Raw genomic sequence first — 20,561 nt, forward strand, 5'->3', positions numbered from 1 at the left:
CCACTATCACTTCTTCGGGGATTAACTCATTGGCTCGTCAGTTTAAAATGGAATGGCTGCCAGTGAATAGTCACTACCGATCTGCTTTTATAGATAAAATGATGCTATGTTTATATCGAAAATATGACCGGGGACAATTCCAAAAAGTTAACCAAGAGCATATGCGGAAAACCATAAAAACGCAGTGAGTCTTCTCCCTATATTCTGTAAAAGTGAATGAAAGGCTCCATCAGCTGTCAGGCTTTTTAACAAAACAAATGGCTGAGTGTTAAGACCTACCGTATGCATGCATGTACATCTATGTCTATGTATGTATATATGTGCTTATATATATCTATGTGTATGTATGTATATATGTGTATGTACTCATGTGTATGTGTGTGTGTATGCGTGGGTGGGTGTATGTGTGTATATATGTGTATGTGTGTGTGTGTATATATATATATATATATAATATATAATATATATATATATAATATTATATATATATATATATATATATATATATATATATATAAATATAATATAATATATATATATATATATATATGTGTGTATGTATATATATGTGTATGTACTCATGTGTATGTGTAAATGTGTATTTGTGTGTGTATGCGTGTATGTGTGTGTGTGTGTGTGTGTGTATATATATATATATATATATATATATATATATATATATATATATATATTTCAGCAACACGCTTATTTATATATTTATTCATGTATTTATTAACTTACTTATTACCTATCTATTTATGTCTAAAGTGCCTTTCCTATTTCTGCATCCTCACGCTCTGACAACGAAATTTCCCGATTACGGGATGAATAAAGTTATCCAATATCCAATACTTACTATGTTTAAACTTTTTCACCCACTCACATCAATAATTGCTTTTTTCAGTCTTTTGTCTCCGGTACATAGCACAATAATTACACATTGTGCTCTTGATCACCTGCAAGGCAGGACACGAAAAAAACACATTTGTGCCTGCTGTAAATTATTAGAGGCCCCGTTAGCGGAGAAGAGTGTGTTACGGCGGACTCGTGCCGCCCACGTCGTCTTGCAAATGTTCTCCCTCATGTTCCTTCTTTGTCTGCACGCTCTGTGTGTTTTTAAATACACATACGCTGACAACATTTCTCCACCCTGCTCTCTTTGACAGAATGGCCAGAGCACTGCTGAAGACGGAGTCACACCTGCTGTCAAGGTAGGTACATGCCCACGCATGCACAAGTAATTAAATGCCCATCGTAACACCCACATAATTAGACTGCAGACAGTTGAACTGCCCTCTACTCTTGTACTGATGTTCCTAACTGGGTTCATCTTTGTGTACAGAACATAAAATAGTGTATTTTCCCCGCAAATAGAGACATCATTCTGTGAATAGCGTGAAAATGCGGGTTATTTATATCGTCCTTTGTATAGATATTTTATTGTACGAGTTCATACTGTGAGTCTAAAACACTTCAATAACTTTGCAAGACTTGCCTAAACCTAGTCATTTAATTTATTTGTTTAGATTCTATCACTTTAATCATTTTTTTTCCTTTTACAAACCTCTTTTTGTTCACGTCCGGAGATGGAAATTGCCTAAGTAACTTAATTTCAGGGGGAAAAATAATTTAACATTCCTGGTTCGGCTTAGAAAATGATCAGGGAATGATGTATTGAAAGGTTTCATCATTTAGCATGAAAATAACTATAGCAAAACATATGCATAGTTAGCTGCTAAAAAGTTCAATGTTAATTAATAGTAGTTTATTAGTTCAGTTGAACATTTTTGGTAGCCCAAAATTAAGCAGAAAGGTCTCCGTCTATTTAATACACAGGAAAAACTCAGATTGGGTTTTCTACTGATGTCTTAATAGTGTTGCAGTGATACATAAGAATGACTGCAGTGAGGTTGCACTGTGTCCTCAGCTGTCCTGTTCGTGTACGATGACATCACAAACACGAACAATCTTGTACTATCCTTGTAAAAAAAAAATGGGTGAGCCAGCCCCTACAGCCTCTATTATTGTCCAACCCTTTGGACCGCAATCCCATTTCCTCCTGTGTATTTTGCAAGGGCACTGTGTACATGTTCCCTTTTGTGTCCAGAACTTGTGAAGGGAATCGAGTGGGAGAGTCTGTGTGAAGCCCATCTAGCATCTTTCACTATAGATACTGACTTACTGTGATTGGGGTCAGTACGCGGTGACGGGGGATGTTCCAAATCATGACTACGAGACATTCGTTTATCACATCTGATACCTCTATTCCAACATGCATTCATGTATGGTACCTCCCTGTCAATAATAATTCATTACTGCTAGTTACTACAGTCTTTTGCGTTGTGGCAGTTGATTGGATGCCACTTGAGTAATTGAACCCACCTCTGTGTGCTTGTATGTTAGAATTCTACATTCATTACTATGAGAGGGAGATTGGCTTTCTTCAACAAAATGAGTTTGTTTCTAACTAAGGACATGATACGTGATACTGAAATTGATTTAACAGAAGTGGGCAATGAAATTGATTTTATCAATAGACATAAGCTCACCCAATAGTCACTTTCCCTATATAGTGGTTTACAGAAAAAGTTAAATGTTGAACAAAAGCAATGCAAATAAATTGCACGGTCTGTCTTAAATATATTTTTCTCTATTTGTGCTCCTCAGACTCCAATTATAAAATAACAACTATATGAAGAAAGAACTTCTCATTCATGGAATAACTGGCAACTAGATTTCCTTTTGGGCAAACTGAAAAATCAAAACAAAAATCCCCTCAAATCATTTTTTGGAAACCTAATTAAAACTCAAATTCATTCCTAAAATAATTCATTGCCAAGGTCAACGAATAATGTTGCTCTTTTATTAACTAAAAGTAAAAAACCATTAAAATAATCAATTCTCAAGTACAGATGGAGGACCTGTTCCGACAGTATACACCTCAGTCTCCATTTTGCTGCAGCGTTCCCTTCGTCTCTTTGTTGTCTTTGGTGGGCCACGTTTGTGCTGATGTGGCGTTTGCTTCTGTTTTTTGTGACGAACTGATGTTATCCGTGGCCTAAATGGAATGCACTTCAGCTAAGAGGTGCCGTGTTATATGCTCACCGGCTTCTGGCGAAACTGCCTGTTTTTTTCAGGTTATTCGCCTTTTTAGCGCCTAAGCCTAAGCAAGCTCGCTTGGGGGATTTAGCGCTTTTTCCCAAACACGCAGCAGGAAATTACACCAGTACAATTGTAACCAATTAGCTGACGCTGGAGCTTTTAGGAGTACGTTCTCTGGCATTTCAGATATTACGATATGAATTAAAAGCACTTTAATGATGATGTAAGCCCTTTTTGTTTAAATGTGGCGAGTGCCTTCTTTCCCAGCTCCTATAGATTAATCTCCAACAAACAGGCTGTGCCGAGGCGTTTTGATGCAAGGATCAGCTGGTCTCGGTTGCTAAGGGAATAGGTATTACCCGGTTTTCACTCGAGTCAGGTTGTAGTGATACTCCCCCTCTTAAATGTAGAAATCCTTTCATTGTCAGTGATAAATCTTTAAAAATAGCTCTGTGAAATAATATGCTGTGCAGGGATGTTGTCATTTGTTTGCATAAAGTAACTGTAGCTTGTTGTCAGTGGTAGTCAATGTGTAAATGGATAAAATGAAGAACACTTGGTCCAGGTCCTTTTTTTTCCACTTCAGAGCCAAGTGAACAATATCTTACCAACTTAGCAATGTTTAAACTCTGGCAAAGCTCTTTTCAGTGCTACTTAAATTAACTTGCGTTTATCCCAGCTTACAGAAGGATTGTTTTTCACTTCCACGTTAATTCCATAAAAGGCCAATGACTTTTTGATAATTAAAAATTAACATTTGGTATACAAGTGTGGCCTGCGTCCCCCCAAAAATCTTTAAAAAACCTCTATATAAATGCCAGAATTTTATAATTTATTATTAATCATTTCCTTTTTATTTTATATATTTTTAATGAATTAAAAATGTTTACAAAAACTTTTTTTTTAATTTACCCGATAGTATTTTACTCCTATTCTGTGGTTGACAGTGCAAGATTGCTCATTAATTTAATTTTAAATTAATTGTTTCAGTGCCATCGATGGCACTAGAGGTCCAATCTATTTGGACTTGGAGAATTGGCAGCAATTGTTGCCTCCCAGTCAGAGAGGTAAAAGACTGCCTTACAATGGGTTTACATTGGAAACATTTTTTTGGGATGTCCAAACAACTTGGGCTGGTCTGGACTGCACTTGATTTTATGTTTAATGCAGCTCTGCTCCTTTATGTCATCTTTATTACATAATTCTCACCCCACTGCAGCATGAGCTCCTACCTTGCGGGCCAGAGTGTAGAAATTAGAACCAAGTAATGCACCAAAGATTGTGGCTAATGGCTTCCTATTTTTCCACTGCAGTTGGTTGCTGAGTGAATAGACTCAGCTAAACAGCACAATTAAAAAGAAGGCACAGTGCAGCACTGTTAAAGACGATAAGTGATGGTGATTAGACAATGAAAAAGGTGAGTTCGCTTGGAGAGTAAACAGCACAAATTTAATCCCTTTTAGTGCCTAGTAAAACGGACGCAAATGCAAACCTCTTTCACTCAGAAGCCCTGCAAAATTGCCCAATATAAAAGTAACAGAACCACAGCATTTATTAGTGTTAATAAATGATAAAATTTAAGTTAGACTGTATGATGTCCTGTATTTCTTTTAAAGAATATGGACGGTAACATATACAGAATGCAAGTAACCCTAACTCAAATGTATTCAAATCAAACAATTTAGCAATGCAGACTAACAAATGTATTTCAATCAATATGTATCTTAGATTTTTTATTTTATTTAATATTTAAGTTGGTGGCACAGTATGAGAATGGTTAGCACATCTGCCTCACAGTACTGAGATTGAGGGTTCAATCCCTGGTGGGTTCTGTGAAGGTTGTATGTTCTCCCCGTGCCTGCATGGATTTTATTTGGGTACTTTGCTTTCCTTCCACTTCTCAAAAAACACTCACAGAAGGCTGGTTGAACATTAAAAATTGTCCGTAGGTATGAGTGTCCTTGGAAATGATTGTTAGTTTCACTGTGCCCTGCAATTGGCTGGAAATGAATTCAGGTTGCATACTGGCTAAATCTGGTTGGGATAGGCTCCGTCACCTGGCAACCCGTGTGAGAATGAGTGGGAAATGATTGAAAGAATAATCTGAAGAGTTCCCGAATTTGTGTATGTTCCATCTTTAGTTAGCTATTTTTTTAAAGAGGGCCACAGGCTACTATTTTTGTCCTGGGAGAACTACCCACGAGCACCATGTTGATGACCCCTCTTCTCTGCATTGTATTTCCCCTGTGTGGCCATGTAGGGCTCATAGCAGCCTCAGTGTCGAGTGTTTTTTTTTAGATCTGATTAAATATTTACTAGAGAAGAGTGTGTGCACGCGCGTGTGCGTGCCCATGTGTGTGAGTGGGTGCCATACTTGCCAAGGGTCGCAGCCCAGGGCGAGCACAGGAAACGGCAAAGTCAAGGCTACGCATTTCTTTGGGTAGCTAAGAGTCTTAAGCATGTGTTCATGCATGCAGTCGTCATGGAAACATGTCTCCAACAAATGTTACCTTGCTACTGCCTCAGAATTAAGACTCACATTTAAACACTTCGTCACAGCACCGTTTTAATTTTCAATGATGAGATTACATTTTGGAGATTCCTTCTGACGGATTATCTCGTCACGCATAAAATGCTGTCGATATGTTGCATATTGATGCACGGCCAATCAGTGTAGAGCAAGGGGAGCTTTTTCTCAAATAGTAATGTAAGATGCCCGTATAATTAGAGTTTCCTTGACAAATGTTCCATGAAAAAAAAATTGTAGGGAGTGCAAATTATGACTGGTTTATACGGGCAACTCAACACGATGTCAACATGTTTGTGGTTTCTGACTGTTTCTGTAAGAATCCAGACATTCTCCCTGGAGTTTTCTCCGTTTGTAGAGGTTAAATAAATACCATATCGCTTCCTGGAAAACATATCCATCCTGACAGATGGTGGTCATCTGGAGCCATAGTTTCCAACTTTGTTTCCCCACCAGGCTCACCAATGGGAACCTGTCAAACAAACCCATAGAGGGATGATCGTGAGTGCATGTTGATGTCAAACATATTCTCATCGAGCGAGGAGATTATTTGCAAAATGTCTGGACACTACTCGGAGTCACGTCGAACCGGGCTCTCGACATTCCACCGGAAGGTCAAGGAGGAGGCGGGCGTTGGGTTGACACTGAATTATTACATCCCCTTGGCCTCCATGTTGCTAAGTAACTTCTATATATTTCACCTTGGGAAGTGATTGTACCAATACACAACTGGAATTAAGTGTTATCTCAAATGACAAGAGGAAATTAAGGAATTTTCCATAAAATCACACTTTTTGTAGCCCAAAAGTCAGTTTCTACCCTTCAATTTTCATCTCAAATATTTCACCCGTTATAATTTCAAATGTACCAAACCAATCATTTTGACAATCCAAGTAACAGTCCTATAAAGTAGAATTTACTCAATGCAATAGTGAGCTAAAAACAGGTTCTCTCATCCAAAGAAAATATATAAATAAGCAAGAATTATCCATTTTAAAAATGCGCTCTTTGTCAATGAAGATAGTCAACTGCCAATCCCTAATCAAAACAATGGCCGAGGGTATTCTTGCATATGCAAGCATCTCTTGTCATTAGATGTTAGAATCCCGTCGTGATCGTGCCAATGTCAACACTTGACCTCAATATGTCCCTCCATCCGCTGCAACGCTGCCCACCCCCCTTTTTCTCTTCCCGCCCGTTCGGTGAATGTCGTCACAAGCGCTGCGGTGACGCGCACCCGAACAGACTACCATAATTTAATGCTTTTAATTTCTTTTCCGATGATAAGAATCACGGCTGGTTGTTTAAAGTGGGTGGAAAATAGCCTATGGGCAGAATCACAATGTTGTTGTATAGTGGGTGGACCAGGTCATTTGAAGGCTCACACACATTCACAGTTATAGATACTACCGTGCGCAAGGCTCCACAAAGATTATGGAATCGCTAAATGTGGTGGATGTTGACATATCTAAAAACTAAAGTCACTTTAAATGGCAATTTTCCGCCTTTAGGAAACAAAGCTGAGGAAAAAAATCTTAAATCACTCACTTCGGGAGGGATAAATATCATCAAATTGTGAGGACAGAAATATAGAATCACCTTGCAGGTAGTAGTCAAGAAAAAAACGAAGGAATATTAACAAGAAAAAATAAAAACATGTTGTAGTATGGTGCAAATAGTACAAATTTCAAGCCATTTCAAAATATGAAGTCGAATTTGAAGAAAATGGCCTATCACAAGACTCCGACATGTAACGCTGATATGGCAATTGTAATTGGAGTCACTTGTAACTATATTAGGGGGGGAAGAGTACTTTTTGTGACAAATTAGGTCAATTTCTCAGAGATTAAAAGCTAGAAGTGGTGCAACAGAGTACAACTTTTGTGGCCTCTGCTTGGTAGGAAGAAGTAAATGTTAACGACTAGCACAATTGTTTTTCTTGACGTCTCCTGGTGTGTCTTCTGCGCAAGGCCCCTTAACAGGAAGGAAGTTGGACTTTGTGAAGGCCATTTCAAATCTATGAAGTCGTTCCCGTCTGACCCCAATTCACAAGCTCGATCGTTTATATTTGACCCATATCCATGCAATTGCCCCGAGATAAAGACTTGAAAAGTGGTTTCATTGCATTAGACTTGTCCATTAGACTTTGCTCCAACACACAGAATGTAATATACAGGTTTCGTCCACACACCCACATGCACACATTCACACCTCATGGCCTCAAGTGTTGTATTTTCTTTTGGCAAGTCAGTTGAGTTTTTTTTTTACGGGCTCAAATAAAAACAGCTTCTCGTTCTTTACACACATCGTTCTGATTGCCTCTTAAAGCTTTGGAACTTGTGGTGTGAGCATTGAATTTTTTTATACCGTGTTTGACTTGAAGGATATAAATCTGTGTTTGTTTCTATGCGACTGAAGCGGACGCCCTCTTGTGTGCGTTTATTATCAACAAAATCTGCTGTTAATGGTTAAAGGTGGTTCTGCAGAGCTATTGGAGCAAAAAACCCTCGCACAGACCATGCCGTGGTTTATAACCCAATTACCCAGAATGCCCCTGTGTTTGCGGTAGATTCTAAAGTGTGCGTTATATTATATGTTGTATCATCAATCACTCTGACAGCTGCCCTAATGGAGGTCTTTGAAATATTTAATCGTACCTAATCATTTAGCAAAAGTGTCTGTGGCAAAGTTCATTAAAAATGCAGTTTAACTCCTCTTGTTTTGTGGAAAAACGAAAGTATACTGTTTTGAGATGAAGATGAATAGAAAGTGCTGATAGTGTGGGGGGGGTTTCAACTTTGGGTGATTTTGAAACAGTCAAGGGAATTGTTACATTTGTACAGATTTCATAGAAATATGCATCTGCTATTTTTTGAAGGGTCAGGGTACAATAAAATAAACCTGTATCTGTATAATTCAAGAAAAAAAACAATGAAGCTGCACCTGTCTGTCGCCCAGGTGTCCACATCTTATTATGAAGCATTAACAGACGTTCCATTGATTGAAAAAAATTAGCCAAATTAACAAATACTCCCAGTTGTCTTGCTAATTTATGTGTAGCAGCCTCTCAGGGGAGCCAGCTTGTAACACAAGTCCCATTCTTGGTCCCCGAGGCAGTCTAGAACTATAAAAACACAGTAATTAAAGTAAAAAAAAAGAACAGGCTGGTCAAGACTGAGGTATACCGTATTTTCCGCACTATAAGGCGCAACAGATTACACTAGATGGAGCTCTAGTAGTAATTATAGTAGTAGTGGTTAGGAGCTTTCAATGGCAGTGAATAAGATCCTCACTATAGTACTTTTTAAATATTCTCCTTTAGAAAAAACACACGTATAATGTGTATGCATTTCCAACATCCCAGGTTTTCTGCAATGCAGCATAACATGAATGCGAGTCCTTGAAAGCCCGCAAATGTTTTTCTTTCCAGGTCTGTCAGGATGTATAACAATTAAAAATGGTTTTCTTAGCATCGCTTGCCAGACTAAAAGCTCCAATAATTCAAATCATCCATTCCCTTCAGCAGCCCCTCCTCCATCCATCCTTGGCTGCCGTCGTCGTCATGGTTACCATGTCCTCAGCGTCGCCAAGCCCTGAACGAGTAGAGAGCAACCACACACTTATGCCTGGTAGTCAAAAACCCTGCAGCTCATTGATAACTCATTCATAACTCCGTTTTTCTTAAAAGTTTGCCTCATTCATCACATTTGTCAGACTGTGAGGTGGGTCGATGATTATTCACAAGTTGCAGACCCCAAAACCTTTAAAGGCCATGTTGGTATTTGAAGCGCGGAATAGAAACAGAGATGAACGTCCACTTGTTGGCCGGACGGTAGCTCTCTTCTGTTAAGAGGCACGTCCGGAAGCTGATAAATGTGGCCGTTGCCCGCACAAATGCGGTCTCGCCGTCCTCGTGCACACAAAAAACGAGGAACACAGTTGCCATAGTTTCACACTTCTCTCTCAGGGTTGGCCAAGGAGAACGTGGCAACCGGTTGCTCTTGTCTTTCGTTCTTGGAGATGCTCATCTTATGTAGATTAACTATTATAGTTTAAAAAAAAACAAAATTCTGCCTTGACTGGACATTTCGTCGACGCACGCTTAGTCGACCGGACAATTCGTCGATGGACATTTCGTCGACGGACAATTCGTCGCCGGACACTTCGTCACCAGACAGTTATAATAACAGACGAACTTAGGGTTTCGTTAAGAGGGGAGAGATTTGTTTTAGTCGAAGAGGAAGATATCCTTTTAATGTGTGTGCGGTCGATTGGTCGCCGGTCTTTTGGTCGACCGGACCGCGACAACGGGCGACCAAAAGACCGGCGACAAAACAAGGTAAAACAACACGGTCTACGCATCAATAAAAGCCAACAATGGCCATGAGCAGTTTCACTGAGCCGACGTGTGAGTGTATAAGAGTTTGTATGTACATGAGTTGTCCCCTTAGGAAGCGACGTCAGTCAGGGTCTTAACAAGTTCTCCAACAAAAAACAATAAAAGTCCGGAAAATTTGGAGCTTTTCTTTAGCCTAATAATTAATAGGGCATTAAGTATGACTAAATAGTAATTCCAGTTTGTATTTAGGGAATTTGAGCAACCATTTAAATGGTAATTATCAATAACCTTACGGGCGACCAAAAGACCGGCGACCAAAAGACCGCCGACCAATCGACCGTGTACCGTTTTAATGGCAACTGACACTAATCTCGATTTCTTGGCAAAAAGTATGCACTGGTATAGAGTTGATGGTTGTCAGGTGCACTATCGAACGTACCGTCGCAAAACCAGTGCATACTTTTTGCCAATAAATCGAGATTAGTGTCAGTTGCCATTAAAACGATATCTTCCTCTTCGACTAAAACCAATCTCTCCCCTCTTAAGAAAACCCTAAATTCGTCTGTTATTGTAACTGTCCGGCGACAAAGTGTCCGTCGACGAAATGTCCGGCTACCCATTCTGTTACCTGTAATTTTTAAAAATTGGAATTTCACTTTTTTCTGCTCATATTTTCATGTCATTGGTGGTTTTTCAAGTCACTGTTATTGCCATCTTTAGTAAATCTTTTCTCAGAATTGCTTAACGTAGATTTTGTAAGAAGGCGATTGCACTTTGAGTATGCATTTTTTTTGTATCCTAAGAATGCAAAACTGGGATGTGAAACCCCTATTTTAGGTCTGATTGTGAACAAAAAAACTCACATGAACCAGGCAAAATTCTTTTACGTCATTGGCCCCTTGCAAATCACTACAGTAGCCCACCTAAATCCATCTTAGTTATAAACTCTCACATCACCACCATGGTCTCCACTCAGCAGGCATCGTGTCATCTGGCTGATCATTTTACCTCAATCCTTGTTGTCACACTATTAATACTTCCTATTTCCTGAGCAGGATTTCCGGTAGCATCCGTGCTAATCCCTTGCACATTTCCTGTGACTCTTGCGTGGAAGTTTGTCAGCTAATAACATAGCCCATTCGACCGTTTGCAGCTGTCACTGAGCGATGCGCGTGTGGTGCTGATAAGACAGCAGATGGAAAATCCTGCTCAATGAAGGGTATTAACCCCATTTTGTCAACGACACCGACGGGGGGTGAAAAGGTGAACACGTGTTCCATATAGCATCCTGTCTGAAAAGTCCAACCAAGCCTGGAGATTAAGGAATCATGTGGCATTGTGAAAGGAAATTCTCTTCTTTGCCATTTGGGTGTCATCAACCTGTGGATTTTAGATTCTGGCCTCTAATGACCTTGTGTGTGTCAGTGCGTGTGTACGTCATCACAATACACTAGTATTTCATACCAAAAATGCACTTTCTGTCTTGTTTTTTGAAGAGTAAATCAGGCTAAGAGGAAATTGTATTAAATAGCGAGCAGTAAATACTTTTATTACTTTGCACAGTGTTGTTTGGAGCCTTGACTACTCTTTTCTTAACACTTTGTCTCCTTTTTATGACTTCTCCATGCAGTTTGAAGCTCATCCTGACCGCTTTAGGCTACGCTTTTATTAAAGTGCCTTGATTTTGGTGCTGGGGGACTCTGTTATCCACTCTGGTGGCTTACAGTGATATTAAATATACTTTTTAGGAAGAAAACTCAATTCTGTTCTCAAATGAAATCGGATTAGTTTGTCAGATTTTCATTCGTTGATCAGAATACTCCCATGTTGATGGTTTTTAAGCAGTTTATTGTACTCCAGATGAGATCAAATGTTAAGGTAAACACGCATAGCAAAAACACATTGTATTCTAAAATGCAGTTTTGTTCTTATGATAATATACATTAGCTTTTTATCGTCTACTATAAACAACTAGTTTTAACCAAGCATTGTTCTGTCTGCAATTTGCTAAAGGGGTGCAAAGTAAGAGCAAATTTATTTCCTTTAAATCAATTTTCTTTGTAAAAAGAATGGCTATTCCACAATATGCTGAGCTCATGATTTATTTATTTTTGACCAGATTGGTCAGCACTGTCAGACCCTTTTTTTAACGTTTGTGCTCTTATAATTGGTGGATTGGACTGTAAAAGGAACTAGTTGAATGAATAACACTGAAAGGTGGAGGTGGGAATGATTCAGTAGGGAGCTGCAGCGCATTGAGTTTCAGATTGATAAATACAGAGACACATTAGCGCCTCTAAGCTGACATATCCTGGTGCCAGCCAGCTAGCGTCTGCAACCAAACTGATCCTCTTTCTCGTAACTCGACAACTTCAGTCAAAGCCAACACATCTCCCATAAGATGCGTTTAATTAAAGGAACAGACAAAACCTTTATTGTGTGTGTCCCAGCAGAAATAATCTTTTTAATAAATTGAAGAAAGCAACATTTTGTTTTCGATGTGTGGTCGTGGAGAAAGAAAAAACTTTAATAAAATCCAGTAGTATATCAGAAAATGCTCTCTCTGCACGGGGGTGGAAATTTTATCAATGTTGCTACTATTTTAGCCAACAAAATGTGGGTAGGTATAACAGACATAACAAACTGGTTGTGTTTGCATAGCGGTGTTATTTCATGTGTTTTGTCTAATTTCCCCAATTATCACGTGTAGGAAATTTGAAATCTGCATGGTTAAATTCTTTGAGGAATCTTCTCATTAGTTAGTTATGTACTATACTAGGTGTTGGCTGTCCTTGAATGCACCGAACTGTTTTTTTTATTTTTTATTATGTGAGTGTGGGCATTTTAATTGCAGTCTTGTTGTTGTCTGTAGGTTGCGAGTTAGTTAATTCTATTATGTTGTCTCATATTTGGATTGGATTGGATAACTTTATTCATCCCGTATTCGGGAAATTTCGTTGTCACAGTAGCAAAAGGGTGAGGATGCAGAAATAGGAAAGGCATTTTAGACAAATAGATAGGGAATAAGTAAGTTAATAAATAAATACATGAATGTTGGGCTCTATCTATTTATTGTGGGTTTGTACTTGATTCAAGCAAAGAGTTCGGAGCTGTCAAACTCATGTTTTCACAGTATGGATTCTTTAAACTTTAAATATGTCAATATTGAACTCATTGACTGCATTAGACGTATAATCCATTTTGATTGGGATGGACTGGCTGCAAATCGGTTATCAAATCAATCTCAAAATATTCTATAGTTGATTAATCTTAAAGGACATTGTTGACCCCAAATTTCTCCAAAACCCTTTTTTTACCCTCGTAATATCAAATGTAGCATTTTTTTTTAATTTAGTTTTTTTCTTGTGATTAATCAACAAAATAAATCATTAAATCCATGATAGCTCTAAATGCGTTTGTGTCGAATTGTAATCTCAGTTTGTCTCTACTGATATTTCATTACAATGTATTTTATCTTCAAATTTGTGTGTATGATTCTTTTGAGAAAGTCCAGTCTGCACATTTTCGGCATTAAAAGTACAAATCAAGTGCCATCTTTAGGTCTCTGTTTAGATGATCCTGTCCTTTTGTGTGTACTTTAACGCCCTCTTGGCTGCTCTGTGTTCCAACTGTCAGAGTTGAAACCATGCAGAAAAAAGGGAAGCAACGTTGAGGCGCCCTCAGATAAATGTTTTAATTATATATTATTCATAGTACTCCTATGCTGCAAGTCAAGCATTTACTTGTTCTTCCCGCACATTGTCTCTTTTGCCCAAAGCTCGGTTTAATTAGCGTTTACACAGACCGACATTATGAGTGAACATTGGATACATGCCCTTACTTGGCCACCCTTTTTCTCCGTTGCAAGACCCCCCTTACAGGAACCCACTGACCCCCTTTTAAGTTTTTTTTTCCCTCTAGACTTGAGAATACTAAAAGCATCAAAGAAATTAAGAATTGTGACATTTGCCTGGAGAAGTTTCACTATCATGCTGCTTTTGTAATCATTTCTCAGAAATCCAGTCCCTGATTTTTTTTTTTCAGTGAAAAAAAATTCACTTCTCGTTTTGCTGTATGCAAACTTGCTTGTAACACAAAGCGTTGGCCAACTCAAAATCGTAAGCCGGTCGCTGCCTGTTGGCGCTATGTGACATGGAAATATCTAGAAATGTGGAGGTTCCTTTTCCGCACCAAAGCGCGAATGAGAGAGGCAAGTGGCTTTTTTTTAGCATTCGGAGCCCAAAATATTCAGTGTATGCAAGGATGTTGTCTTTGATCTGCTTATGTGCTGAATGTCTTTTCTGTGTGTGCATTTGAGGAAGATTTAGGCGCTGAATCTAATGAGGATGAAGCAGTTTAGAAAATGAGATGAGAGATAAATGATCTTATTGTCAAAAAGCGTCTTTAAACCCACTTGACTTTAACAGGTTAAACAAAAATGTTTAAAAATGTAGATATTAAGTCAGAACCACCCTACTTCCTGGTTCAGAGAAGATGATGTAAGCGCACACGACCTGGAGGGAACCGTTTGATTCTGGGCTGTTACCTTCTTATCAGTCACAAAAAAGTTGAACTAAATTGTTAAAAAATCGTGTAAGGCACAATTTAAAAAATATTTTAAAAATAATCAATCAATTGCTCAAATTCAAGCCATTTAATACATTTAATGTAGTTTTAGACCAATTATTTTTTTTTTATTTGCAGCCAGCCTCCCCTTTTCAAATGGATTGGTTATCTATTGCTATTAAAAATGTATTAGATTCACGGTTTATACCTTCCAATGTGATTTACTTAAGCAGCCTTTGCTTGCTGTTTGAACTTCTGTAGCCGGAAGGAAGTTAGGTCAGCTCAAGAAGAGAGAGGAAATGAAACGAAGGGAAGGGAAAGAGAGGGCGACTTCATGTGTTGTCCACCCATGTCCGGTCCTCTCCTGTCCTGTCCTCCCACCCTCTATCACTGCATGTGTGTTTTTCGCAATGGTTACAAAAAGAATAGCCCAAAAGTAATCATAATGTCACCTCTCCATTCCAACACCACTTAGAACGAGTGTCATATCACGTGGATAGAGAAGGACTTTGCCTTCATTAGTTCTCAGGTAAGTCACTTTGTAAATATGTAATTCTGCGCCCTTATGAAACTCTAACTAGCAATGTCACAAGTGTGGGGCATTTTTTTTCGTAGGAAAAATATGGATTTGGCAAGTAAGACACCTCCATAAGAAATAACTGGATGTGCACTATCATTTTTAACACTAAGTGGGAGAATATTTTTAATGGACAAATTTTGACTGTTTTTTATAGCTTCAGGTAATGTGTAACTTATTGGGTTGTGTAAAATGTATCAAAGGGTGAAAAATGAATTGGTTTGTAATGTCAGCAAATATTGCATCATCATGAAATTAGTGATTTACCATCCTTAATTTGGCATGTTTGGATTCCACATGATAATATTTATATTTTGTTGTGTTTCGCGGGTTTTGGCTTGACGGTCATCCGTTGAATGTAATTAATGTCTACTCTTAAAGCCATGTGGAGATTTTTTGTTGTTGTTTTTTGGTGGTGACTTATTCAGTAGCGCGAGCACTTAGGTGCCAAAGTGTGAGTTAAGACAACCTCTTCCTTCCTGTATGCTTATTTCTGGTTCCTTTCGGGCTGCTTTAGTCAAAGGACTATGACACTAAAGTCATAAAAGGCCTTAGAGTGTCACGACACAGGACATGGGCCCCGAGAGGAGATTTAAACTGAGTCATTTTCTCTCCTTCCACCTGTCCAAAAAGACCAAAGACTTGGCGGCGCCAGCAGTGAAAGACTGGACTTCAGTAACCATGGTAGTACCTCATTTAAAATGTCAATTAACTCCCTGGATGCCATTAATTGCTTTAGACATGTGATGACAGTTTCCATGCATTGGAGCTCTATAGCGCCATCAATGGGAGCCTATGAGTTAAATAGGTTGTCAGTCACTTTGGTCATAGCGTTTGTATTGTAAAATGCTTCTTGCTGCTGTTGTTTTTTTCCCGATGGGAAGGTTTTTCCTTCTGATTACAGTTTGATTGCATCATTTGACTATTTGTTTTGCTAATTTTATTCTACTGAGAATACATGAAACTTAAATTATTTTGTGTCTTTATAAATGGGACATTACTTGCAAAGTATTGGTGATTTATTAGCTCTTTGGCTGCCATTAAGGGTGATGGAGTTGATCTTAAAATGAGATGACTATACTCAGACCGCACAGTAACTTTGGCATGTAAACATATTAACCTTACTTTTCTAACAAACGTAATATTTCATTGATTAATTAATTGGCTGTCATTAACCAACAATCCAGTTAGCGACTCGCCTGATCCAATGGGACTGTCCATGGTGCTGAAAGATAATCATTCAATGCCAGCCAGGTAAAAATTTCACTGCCATTAACAATGTCAGGCAGCCAATCATGTGGCTCTATTCATCTTTTTGCTATTTCTGCCAGCTCTCCCATGATAAATGGATAGGATGTCTGTTTCAATACTCAAATATAGTTTCAAGGAAGGATAACTCATTCATTGTTAATTTTAATAAAAATTCAAATGAATATTTTTAATAAGGTGCAATAACACTACACAAGATAGGAATATTAATATTGCGTACAAGAATTTGTAAAATTGTATTTTTATATACCACTAAAGGTACTTGTACTGACTTTAAAGATCACTGAGATCATTTGAAGCTCTTGTGGCAATTAAGGCTCTTTTAATGAAATCTATATTTTGTGTTTTGTGTAAAAGGACGATGATGAAATCAAGGAAATCAACATCACCCATGTGGTCAAAGAGGGTTCGGAAAAAGCAGACGCGTCCCACTTTGAACTGCTCAAAGTGTTGGGCCAGGGCTCCTTCGGGAAGGTAAGAGCGAGCCGCCCGCCATTCCTTTAAACCTCACTGGTCTTCTTTGCCTTTCATTTTTGACATTGCCGATATTTCACTACTGCAGGTTTTCCTGGTGCGCAAGGTGACTCCTCCTGATGATAATCAGCTCTATGCTATGAAAGTCCTCAAGAAGGCTACACTTAAAGGTAAGGGATGGACAGGTCAGCTTTTGACCAACCTATTTACATTAAATGATCATTTTCAATACATTAATTAAAAAAAAAACTGTCAGTCCACCTTCTTGCTTTTGCATATTGTAGCTCATCTTAAAATTTCATTAAGATCCAAATATGCAAAATGCAAATTATAGCAATTTCTTAACTGCCATATACTAAACAGTGGTACCTCTACTTACAAAATTCGTTCCAGAACTGGTTTTGTAACTTCAACTTTTCATGAGAACGTTCAGAAAAGGAATTTCTGTTGGAGTTTCCCATTGACACACCAACAACGTCGAAATGGGATGGACACGTAGGACCGTCAGAGTCAAATGATTGCTCTCTGAAGGGTTAACTTTGTCCTACTTAGTATTCCAGGGGCCTATTTATAATGGTATCTAGGTTTAGGGGTTATACAGAGTGCAGTAAAAACTGTCCTATATTTTACGTTTTTTTTTCTCTCGCTTTCCTTCTATGGAATTCTCATCGTTTTCTTGCCAATAAGCCTTTGCGATAATGTGCACGCTGAATGAAAAATGTCGTCACTGCAACGCTTTTGCTTAGCCTTTGCGACCATTAATCAGCAGGGTGGTGACTCGTGGAAAATAAAATACGATTTACCTTCAACTAAATAAAGTGCTACATTGATGTCAACCCCTTTTTTTCCTGTCGCCAGTGAGAGATCGTGTGAGGACTAAAATGGAGAGAAACATCTTGGCTGATGTCAACCATCCGTTCATTGTCAAGCTGCACTACGGTAAATTAACCACAGCACCCCTGTTTTGCATCAAAGTGTTACTTTTGCAGTGTGTAGAAAATAGGCACAGTCATTTTTTTTAATGGATTTTTTTCACATATCTTGAAAAGGAATTAACACTAGATCTCATTTGCAGCGTTCCAGACTGAAGGCAAACTCTACTTGATCTTGGACTTTTTGCGAGGAGGCGATCTTTTCACCCGCTTGTCTAAAGAGGTGGGAATCCTGTGTTCTTTCTGGGTTCTGTTTATACGTAGCGATGTTTATTTTTATCTGTTTGTGTTTTTTGCAGGTGATGTTCACCGAGGAGGATGTCAAGTTTTACCTTGCAGAGCTGGCATTGGGCCTCGACCACCTCCACAGCTTGGGCATTATGTACAGAGACCTGAAGCCTGAAAAGTAAAAGGGGTTGAATTTTTCACTCTGAATAAGACATCAAATCCAAACAAATATACTTGTAATAAATAACTGACTAGTGTCAGGCGGCTGGGAACATATTCATGAATGGTAGAACTTGTGACAACCAACCCTGTTCTCCCCTATTTTGTTGACATATTCCATGTAGTTCCTGGAACTACTACTACTATTAGTGCACATTTATAAGTGGTTGTATGCTGTTTATATTTTCAGAATCAGAATAGCCTTTATTGTCATTGTAACGGAAGATACAATGTGTTGCGTTTGTCATGTTACTAATTTTTCCTACTATTTTTTTTTAGCATTCTCCTGGATGAAGAAGGTCACATCAAACTCACAGGTTAGAAAAGTGCCTTCAAACTGCTCCTCATATATGTGAAATGGTTATTTAGTCATAGTATGCTTCAACTCAGTGACGGAATGACAAAATGTCCTTATTGTCTACCAGATTTTGGTTTGTGCAAAGAGGGTATTGACCACCATGAAAAGGCCTATTCCTTCTGTGGAACTGTGGAGTACATGGCACCCGAGGTGGTCAGCAGGGCAGGGCACACCCACAGCGCTGACTGGTGGTCGTTTGGAGTACTGATGGTAAGGAAGCAAACATTGAATGGAAATGATTCTGTAAACTCGTCCTTGGGAGGTTTTTATTTAACGCAATATTTGTCATATGAACCAAAAAAGACAAGGTTGGCAGTTACTGCAAAGACTGTAAAGTTTGCATAGTACAATGAAAATGTGATGACATTTTCTCCTCCAGTTTGAAATGTTGACCGGGTCGCTGCCTTTCCACGGGAAAGACCGCAAAGAAACGATGAACATGATTCTCAAGTTAGTGCTCGCCCTCGCGTGCCTTCGTGATGAGGTTGAAGATAAGGACAGACTTGTGTCTCTCGCAGAGCGCGCCTGGGAATGCCTCAGTTCCTCAGCGCGGAAGCCCAGTCGCTGCTCCGAGCTCTGTTCAAGAGGAATCCCGGCAACCGACTAGGTCGGTTACCCCTTTTTTTTTGCACCCACTAAGGTTACGCAACAAGGAAGATGTTTAAACGCATACTAAATATTATAGTACTTTTAAGAGAATTGCATAAATCCTGGCGGCGGTTGTGTATTCACTTTCATTGTATTTTTGGGTTCAAGATAATTTAAGAATGAATAAAGGGATTATCACATTTTCTTCATATAACATGGAATAGATCATTAAACTTTGAATTAATGAGGTTAAAGGACACAGAGGTCCGAAAAGGAATTTTGCAATAACTTTGAGGTTTTGATTATTTAACTCAAATTTACAGAGTAGGTGATAAGATAGGAGACGGGGTCAAAGTTCAGAAATAAGACGGTGCTTTGAATTTGGTTTATGAGGTGGAAGTCTGCTCTCTGTGTGCTCCTAATCATTATTAATGCAAATATCATGTGATCTTGGAATTATTTCATCAGTGCATTATAGTAAATTTAAAGCTCCCATGAAATTAAATGTTGCTTTCTTTGTAGGATCTGGTCCAGACGGAGCGGAAGAAATCAAACGCCATGGATGGTTTTCCAACATTGATTGGAATGTAAGTGAAGGTTTTTTGTTTTTTAAAGCACCGTCAATTTTGTTGCGGAAAATATAGTATTTATATCACAAATAAATATGTAGTATATGGAACATCTTCATTTGTTTCTTCTAAATTGGATGAGTAGCAAAGATGCTAACATGAAGCTTACTGTTTTAATTCACTTTAATTCATTAACTGCCATTGTCATTTTGAGTAGGAAATTTGGCAGTGATTTGCTTCAGTCAATGGCAGCCAATGAGTGTCGCTGTCCCTTCTTTAGTACTGACTAAATGGAGTACTGTGATATTCTTGCTTGCAGTTGTTTTCTTTTATGTATATATAAATAAAACCTGCTTTCACGCCTACCAGAAACTGTTCCGCAGAGAAATAAAACCACCGTTCAAACCAGCAGTGGCGCGTCCCGATGACACGTTCTATTTTGACTCAGAGTTCACCTCCCGCACCCCTAAAGGTAACAGTCATAAAGTTTTTTTTTTTAATAAACAACGCCCAACTGTTTGTCTTCTCATCTTGCTTTTAGACTCCCCCGGTGTGCCACCGAGTGCGGGAGCTCATCAGCTTTTCCGTGGCTTTAGCTTTATTGCGTCCACCTTATTGGAGGAAGAATGTGCAGGCGAGCCCGTACAGCCCCCACCGCATCCAGTGGTCCAGGTTAGCAAAAAAATACAAAATAAAATCATGGTAGGCAAGTGGTCAAGTGGGTCGTCCTCGTATTGAAGGATCAGGGCTTTGAATCCAGCTCATATATATAAAAAGCAATACATTTTATTCTCTAATGGGTAATTAGTGGAG

At 38.7% G+C, this 20,561-nt stretch overlaps 1 protein-coding gene across 3 annotated transcripts in view; it reads left to right on the top strand.

Moving 5' to 3' along the window:
- Positions 1-20,561, top strand: part of rps6ka1 (ribosomal protein S6 kinase a, polypeptide 1) — a 35,573-nt gene that overhangs the window by 10,527 nt on the left and 4,485 nt on the right. For 2 of the 3 annotated variants that reach the window (XM_077620516.1, XM_077620517.1), the window contains exons 2-14: positions 1,167-1,211; positions 16,738-16,854; positions 16,943-17,024; positions 17,713-17,793; positions 17,930-18,009; positions 18,086-18,192; positions 18,513-18,550; positions 18,659-18,801; positions 18,971-19,041; positions 19,110-19,198; positions 19,702-19,766; positions 20,118-20,220; positions 20,290-20,420. In XM_077620516.1, the coding sequence (XP_077476642.1) occupies positions 1,167-1,211; positions 16,738-16,854; positions 16,943-17,024; positions 17,713-17,793; positions 17,930-18,009; positions 18,086-18,192; positions 18,513-18,550; positions 18,659-18,801; positions 18,971-19,041; positions 19,110-19,198; positions 19,702-19,766; positions 20,118-20,220; positions 20,290-20,420 (1,152 nt within the window). Of the gene's footprint in view, positions 1-1,166; positions 1,212-14,097; positions 14,179-15,009; positions 15,064-16,737; positions 16,855-16,942; positions 17,025-17,712; positions 17,794-17,929; positions 18,010-18,085; positions 18,193-18,512; positions 18,551-18,658; positions 18,802-18,970; positions 19,042-19,109; positions 19,199-19,701; positions 19,767-20,117; positions 20,221-20,289; positions 20,421-20,561 lie in introns of those variants that run through there. The other variant, XM_077620519.1, reaches the window with a different exon arrangement.

Source organism: Stigmatopora argus, chromosome 15 (assembly GCF_051989625.1).
Source record: "Stigmatopora argus isolate UIUO_Sarg chromosome 15, RoL_Sarg_1.0, whole genome shotgun sequence".
Lineage (NCBI taxonomy): Eukaryota > Metazoa > Chordata > Actinopteri > Syngnathiformes > Syngnathidae > Stigmatopora > Stigmatopora argus.